This window comes from Anarrhichthys ocellatus, unplaced genomic scaffold, assembly GCF_004355925.1.
Source record: "Anarrhichthys ocellatus isolate YVR2014 unplaced genomic scaffold, GSC_Weel_1.0 scaffold154, whole genome shotgun sequence".
In the NCBI taxonomy this organism is placed as follows: Eukaryota; Metazoa; Chordata; class Actinopteri; order Perciformes; family Anarhichadidae; genus Anarrhichthys; species Anarrhichthys ocellatus.
In genome coordinates, this window is record NW_022280184.1 from 114,952 (window position 1) to 122,673 (window position 7,722).

General features: G+C 40.9%; 1 protein-coding gene across 3 annotated transcripts in view; it reads left to right on the forward strand.

Annotated features, from left to right (window-relative positions):
- Nucleotides 1–649: 649 nt before the first annotated feature.
- The window catches only part of acmsd (aminocarboxymuconate semialdehyde decarboxylase), a 9,659-nt gene continuing 2,586 nt past the window's right edge, over nucleotides 650–7,722 (forward strand). The window contains exons 1-8 of one of the 3 annotated variants that reach the window (XM_031877916.1): nucleotides 650–789; nucleotides 2,320–2,364; nucleotides 3,123–3,219; nucleotides 3,302–3,351; nucleotides 4,105–4,341; nucleotides 4,500–4,593; nucleotides 7,277–7,372; nucleotides 7,487–7,659. In XM_031877916.1, coding sequence (XP_031733776.1) covers nucleotides 733–789; nucleotides 2,320–2,364; nucleotides 3,123–3,219; nucleotides 3,302–3,351; nucleotides 4,105–4,341; nucleotides 4,500–4,593; nucleotides 7,277–7,372; nucleotides 7,487–7,659 — 849 coding nt within the window. In that variant the 5' untranslated portion in view covers nucleotides 650–732. The other 2 variants (XM_031877915.1, XM_031877914.1) reach the window with 2 other exon arrangements.

Sequence of the window (7,722 nt, forward strand, 5' to 3'; positions counted from 1 at the left end):
TGCCATATCTCTTGAATGTAATATTCCATGGTAACAAAATTCTGCAAAGTCTGAAGCATTTGATACAATTTCACCTGTAGGTGGCACTAAAAGATGTAAAACATTGGTGTTTATAAGCAGCTTGCAGAAGCGCCTAACAGCTTGCAGCTGTCACACACACATTGTCTTTAGAAAATGCACATTTTAGTTTGCTCTACATTCTGTGGGTCAGTGATTTTTAACTGTGCAGCAGCTTATAGTTACCGCGAGCAAACGCCAGAGGTAATAATAATGCAAATGCGTCCTTTTACTTCATCCGAACATGCATTATGGAACTACAAAACTCTGACTCAGCATAACGCAGGCAGTCAGCTGCACAGTAATGCTGCTTTAAACTAGTGTGTGTGTGTGTGTGTGTGTGTCTGTGTGTGTGTGTTCATGGTTGAACTGGGGTAGGGAGTGAATAATATTTGAGGCTGTAATAGGCCTATCAGTTAATGGTTCAGGGTATCAACTATATATCGTAGGCCTACGAGGTTTAATAGCCTCCACAGACTAATGATTACTCTCTGCTTGTCTTACAGACTAGGTAATGAATGACCAGGGTGTCCCAGCAGCAGCCATGCAGTCACCTGTCGGTCATTGGGTTATGGCTGAGGGCGGAGGGTGGAGAGTGAATTTGCTAGATAGGCGCTCACAGCAAGTAATCCTTGGCAGCAGACAGCCGTGTTTTTCCAGAGGGTAATCATAAGGATGAAGATTGACATCCATAATCATATTTTACCAAAGGAGTGGCCCAATTTGAAGCAGGTAGGCACCGAGAGACGTGAGGTCATTGAGGACCTGAGAGTTTTTTCTTACAGCCTGGAGCCTCCGGAGTAAATCCACACAATGTGTGGTTGGTTGGGTCTGCAGCACGCAGGAGCTTCTCCTTCAGTTCAATGCAATTAAAAGCCAGTAAAATAAAGTGTACATGCTTTTCCCATTGGAGTGTCAGCAGGGAGTTTAACAGCTCACTCCATAAATCTGTTTTCACTATGGATGGTTAAACTTTAATCAATAGGTGGATTTGGCCTTGCTCTGCCCTGTTCTTTCTGTTATCTGTTCCTGGTCGTATGTGTTTGTTATTATGGAGGCCTGGCCTTGGCTAATGATTTGACATGTTCAGTGCCGGACAGAGATGGTCTTTCTTTTTTCCCAGGAAATGTATATTGTAACATAACAAGTCATGCCTGTCTTATTCATGTTACCGTATAATGAGTTATGAAGTAGCTTCTCTGCTTCTTGAGATGTTTTGGCTTTGAACACATGCAAGGCCAGCGGGTATTTTCTGCAGGGGGGGGGGTTAAATCAAAACTTTGCATGTTACACTGAAATAATACTGTATTTTACCACTTCTGCATGATGTTTGATAAACAACTAAAGGCTTATATAAGCAGAAGTGACACATTTAGGATTAACTCTGTGAGTCTCGATTTATTGCACCACTGAGGCTTTCTTCATATCCATATCATATGATGAATGGGATTATTATTATTATTAATTATTAATAATTGCAAAAATAAATTCTGCCTTTCCTTCCAAATGAATAAAAACCCCAAATGAAGATAAGTAGTATTGAAGCGGTAGCTTTTCCCTTTGCACAAACTGAGCCAAAAAGTCATTCACAGACAAAGAAATGTACTTCTGAAGCTTGTCCTCGCTTCACTTTGATGAAATAGCAAGGTGATAATACAATAATACCTATTTGTCTGAGCTGCTTGAGAGGACTTAGTTACTCAGAACCCAAAAAGAGAACATCAGGGTTAACTCAAAGAAACTCCGCTGTTGAGCTGGTACGCATGCATTTCATTGAAAGCACGTTTCCAAGAAATAACTACTTCAAGACAAAGACTTGTTTTAAAAAACAAGTGTATAAAATACATTTTAAATAGCTGCAGCTTCTCTGTGGCATGAACAAAGCACACTGTGCTGCGGATGTGTAGGGATATGAAATAGGGCTTTACTGGCTGCATTGCTCATGGAGATCATTGGCGACATCATCTGTATGTAAAAGACTCAACGGCCTCAGATGGCACTCAGTTTGAGTTATCCAGGGCATTGGAGTGGATAGTCCTGAAGGATGAAGATTGAACCCCTGGCAGATGGGATAACACAATTGAGGCTTTCCCACAGCAGGACGCGTGTTGGATACCAAACTATGTTTACTTTTATACAGATTTTGCATCTAAATTAAATACACCAGAGATGTAAGATAATAAACAATTTGTTTTCCAGTATGTGGTATAAGAAAACCTTACTCAATTATTAAGTATAATAACTCTTTTGCATGTGTTTCAGAGGTATGGATATGATGGGTTTGTCCAGCTGCACCATCACTGCAAGGTGAGCTGCTGTTTATTTTCCTGTATGCATGCACAGACAGGGTAGACAAGCCCTTATGCAATTGTACTGCACACAATGTGCAGGGCACAGCGAGTTACCTTCCCCCGGCTGCACCCCCACCCTGTGGACCTTTTCAAGTCCTCAACATGTGAGCAGCTGCAGGACTCAGCACGGTGCCACTGCATCAGCGGAAAGATTCCCTTCAAATACCACCGCAGCGCAGCAGAACAACGCAGGGCAGCCAATGCAACTTTCCGTGGCCGACATTGGTTGAGCTTTTGGCACCAGCGAACTGCACATAAGGACGGATGGTTGACTGTGACACATTGATGCACTCAACCGTAAACCGTGTCTGGTGATGAGCATCTGTTAGAGTCTTGATGTCAATGTTAGAACAAGATCTGTGAGGATTCCAGGTCACATTGTAACACAGGTGTAGGTACAGCCATTGACAGGGGAAAACACTGTCCAGGTGTTTTTTGTGTCTGCATTTGAATACACCTCTATAAAGAAATTTTGAATGTCAGGTGTAAATGACAGTTCACATCTCGTACGTTTTCCATGAATCAGCTGTCTGCTGCCATCATGTGGTTTTGAAGTATTATGAAATCCCCCAAAAAGTCAGCTTGAAAGCTGGAAATGAAATGGTTAACAAGAGCAATGTATGCTGCCAAGGTGTCCGGACTCTGTGGAGGAACATTTTTAATCACAGTCACATCAACATGGGGGATGTGACTGCTGATCATGTTGTCTTTCAGGGCGAAGCAGACATGATGAAGGATGGAAAGCTGTTCAGAGTGATTCAAGAGAACTGCTGGGATGCAGACGCACGCATATGGGACATGGATCAACATGGTACATGCACAGATATGCGAGACACCAACAAGTGCCACAGTGTTTCATCTCATTGATGCCTTTCTGTTTCTAACCCCTTCAGGAGTCACAGTTCAGGCCCTTTCCACTGTTCCTGTGATGTTCAGTTACTGGGTAAGCGCACATTAATTATGCAACATGGATCAAAAACGGTGTAGCTGTTATGTTTTATTGCTGTGCGGTTTACTGCGCCCCCAAATTACTGTGAGTTGCATTTGTTCATTCTTGCTGAAACATGAGAAAAATTACATTAAAACACCACAGCGGCTTATTGTCTGCAAAGCTGCTTCACTGTCTTTATCCTTCTTCAGCCAGAGAAGCATCAACACTGGGATGAAGAATTTATTATTCAAATTGTATTTGGTAATACTTTCTATGTTGCCCATACTTGTAATGCATTATAATTTGCTAATAGCACTGAGTAAATGATAAGCACACATAAATATTGATCATGCTTTATAACAATAATCATAAAGCATTTCAGTAGGCCTAATAACGTCAAGTATCATATTATTTCAAAATTGCTCACTGACATTGTTTTGCAAGGATCACAGTGTATTATAATTCCCATTGTTGTAATAGATATTAAATCACTGTTCGAATGCATTATAATGTGATTATAAGTCATTATAAATGGCCATTGTTTGCTTTAAGTAAAGTAAACTACAGTGACCACTTTAAGTGACCTATAATAACATTATAGAGCATTAAAACTATGACAATAATAATAAACTATGACCCTTGCAAAAAAGATGCAATTACACGCATTATAAGTATGTTTATAATGCATTATAGAAATGGGCATCATAGAAGTGGTTATACCTTTCAGATATATTTACCTATTCTCATCTTATTTTTGGATTATAGGCCAAACCTCATGACACACTGGACCTCTGTGTCCTTTTAAATGACGATTTGGCCCGGACAGTGCACAGTCACCCCAAGAGGTTTGTGGGTCTGGGCACTCTGCCCATGCAAGCACCCGACTTGGCCGTGCTGGAGATGAGGCGCTGTGTGAAGGAGCTGGGCTTCCCTGGGGTGCAGATTGGCTCACGGATCAACAACTGGGACCTCAACGCCGCTGAACTCTTTCCTTTCTATGCTGTGAGACTTTGAATATTGCAGTATACATGTTCATGTGATGACATGTTTCTGGTAGTTACAAACTGTTCACTGGTTTGACTGATTTCACACTTTGTATTCAGAGGGTGAAGTTCTCGTTCACATAGAATTGCTGATCTTGCGGTGTGTCTTCTATGCAGGCAGCGGAGGAGCTGGGCTGCTCCATATTTGTCCACCCGTGGGACATGCAGACAGATGGGAGGATGGCTAAGTATTGGCTGCCCTGGCTGGTAGGTGAGGGAGATGGAGTAGGAACAGGAGATATTGAACACCCCCCTCTCTCAAGTCAATAGAAAATAAAATACACTTTTCTTGTTAAGGTAACTTCTTTGTGGCTGAAATTGAACCATGTTTAGTTATCTGTGCATATAAAAACAGAACACTGGCAAAAGTGCAAGTCCAACATTACAGTATTTCCTAAAATGTTAGATGAAGTCATCAAATCCAAATATCGTATTTTTCCATGTGCCTTTTAAAAAAAGTTGCTCTGATGTCCTTACATCAGTCCTTAAAATGTAATATTTTCATTTTCCACTTCCACTTATTTAAATCTTTTAACCGATTTCAGTCCTGATGACTCATACTTTTTTTTTTTTTTGTAAATATGTTTTATTGATTTTCACAGTTTTTATCCCACCAGGGAAGAGGATTCACACATGTCTGAGGGCAATTACAGATTGAAATTTAAAACCTCATTCCCGACCCTGCCCACCCAACCCACCCAACCCACCCAACCCACCCAATGCAGGGTTACAGGCTATGGAACTTATACATTCAGGTAAATTCAGGTACATTCAGGTGACGGAGATGCAGACATAATATCAAATAATTGCATTAATCGATCAGGCAAAGTAAAGCAATTTGGAAAATAAAAATAATATCGAGAAGTTACATGTAAAAAATAAAATGATTAATAGCTAAAGAAAACAAAAAAAATACAAAGGAAAAAAAAAAAGAAAAAAAAAAGAGGGGGGGCTGCTCACTGTTGCTATGGGGCGGATAGGGGATCCACATTAGTCTTTGTTGAGAGGTTCTTGTAAGGAGTCGTAGTATTCTAGAAAAGGTCTCCATACTTTACAAAAGGTTTGGGAGGACACTGAGAGTATATTTAATTTTTTCAAGTGTCAAGAAATACATGACATCTTTGACCCAGTGGGAGAACGATGGGGGGGCACGTTGCTTCCATCTCAGAAGGATCAAACGTCGAGCAAGGAGTGTTGTGAAGGCTACGCCCACATTGGCTTTATTTGGTAAACGGGCACGGAAGTCTTTTGGTATTAAGCCAAAGAGTGCGCAAATTGGGTCCGGGTCAAATTGAGCTGCAAACATCTCACTATAAGCTTTAAAAATACTTATCCAAAAGGTGGAGAGTTTCGGGCATAGCCAAAACATGTGTAACAAGTCTGCTGGCTGGCCTTTACATCGAGGACATAACGGATCAGAGTTAGGGTAAATTTTTGCCAATCTAGCATTAGTGTAATGAGCCCTGTGTACCACTTTTAGCTGTATTAAGTTGTGTTTAGCAGATGGAGATGATGTATATATCAAGTCTAAAATAGAGTCCCATTGGTCATTTGTTATAACCACTCCCAGATCTGAGTCCCAGGCCATTCTTAAATTTTCCAAGGAGTGTGGGTTGATATTGTTAATGAGCTCGTAAGTTTGGGATATCAATCCTCTACTGTTCGGGTTCAGTTCTAGGAGGTTGTCAACATGAGATTTCATGGGCTTGTTCGGAAATGAGTCAAACGTGTTTCGTACGAAGCTCCTGATCTGCAAGTAGCGGAATAAATTGTTCCTTGGTAGATCATAGATTTGTGATAATTGGGAGAATGAAGCAAACGTGTCTTCTATGTATAAATTATGGATTGATCTGATCCCTTTATCAAACCATAGAGTAAATGCGTTATCTGTACAGGAGGGAATAAACATATGATTCAATTTGATGGGGGAGCGGGTGGAGGCTCCTTGCAGCCCAAAATGTCTCCTACACTGAGCCCATATTCTTATTGTGTGATTTACTATTATGTTTGTACTCAAGTTATTGCTAAGAAGAGGCAGGTCTGCACAGACCACTGAGCCGAGGTGGTGCCAACAGGAGGAAAATTCTATTTGTACCCAGTCCGCCTTTCCCACAATTGGCCTGTCTTCAAACCAGTGAAGTAGCTTCTGGATATTGCATGCCCAATAGTAAAAGAGAAAATTGGGTAAAGCTAAGCCTCCTGCGCGCTTTGGTCTTTGGAGTTGAGTCTTGCTAATTGTTAAAGAAGGAGACAGGGTTGATTCACATACAGAATGTACATCAACACCGCTCCAAGATCTGTCTCTGAGTCTCTGGTATTTATACTAAGTAAACAACATGCAGTGGGCTGGCACAGGGTAACACACACACATTTTGCGTTTCACACAGGCGTCTACGGACACTTTAACAATTCGTTCTAGTACAAAGGTCACTTTCTCGTAAATCATGGTCGCAAATCAGCCCTGCGTAAGTATTGACGCTTTCTACAAGTTTATTATCATTCTTATTCAGGACAAACAGCTGAAGTGTTCTTTCGGCAATCAACTGCTTCTTAATAGACTAAACATCTGCTGAAGATGCCTGGTGTCCCAGATAGTTCACACAAGGACACAGGCCTTAAACACTACAGAGGACATGAGCCTCTGTTAAATGTATAACATTCACTACTTATTAAACGCATAATAAGTAGTCATTTAGATTTTTCCCAACACTAATCCGACTAGGTTTGGTCCCCCATATGAAAGAAATGATATTTTTATCAAGATTTTTTTTTAAATATTTTTTAATCAGGATAGGAATATTTTGAAAGACACTTATATTATCTTATAATAAGACACTTAATGAATGTACTTTAGAAAGGACAGGTTATGTTTTGTTGTCTTTTCCATCCCAAAGGCATGCCGACAGAGACAACCATGGCAATTTGCTCGATGATATTCGGAGGCGTCTTGGAGAGATTTCCGAAATTGAAAGTTTGTTTTGCACATGGAGGTAAAGATCAGATGTCACAGCAGAGTAATACAAGCGTCAACTTCATTTTTTCTTACTTGATGCTCAATTACAGATACTGTTTGACCTTTATTGCTCATGTTCATCTGATTACAGGTGGCTCTTTTCCATTCACTGTTGGCAGAATTGAACACGGCCACAAAGTCCGCCCTGACCTGTGTGCAGTGGACAACAAGATCAGTCCGAGGAAATACCTCGGTTCTTTCTACACCGACTCCCTAGTTCACGATCCCATCTCCCTGAAGCTGCTCATTGATGTTATTGGAAAAGTGAGCTTGTATTCAGCACACACACACACACACACACACACACACACACACACACACACACAC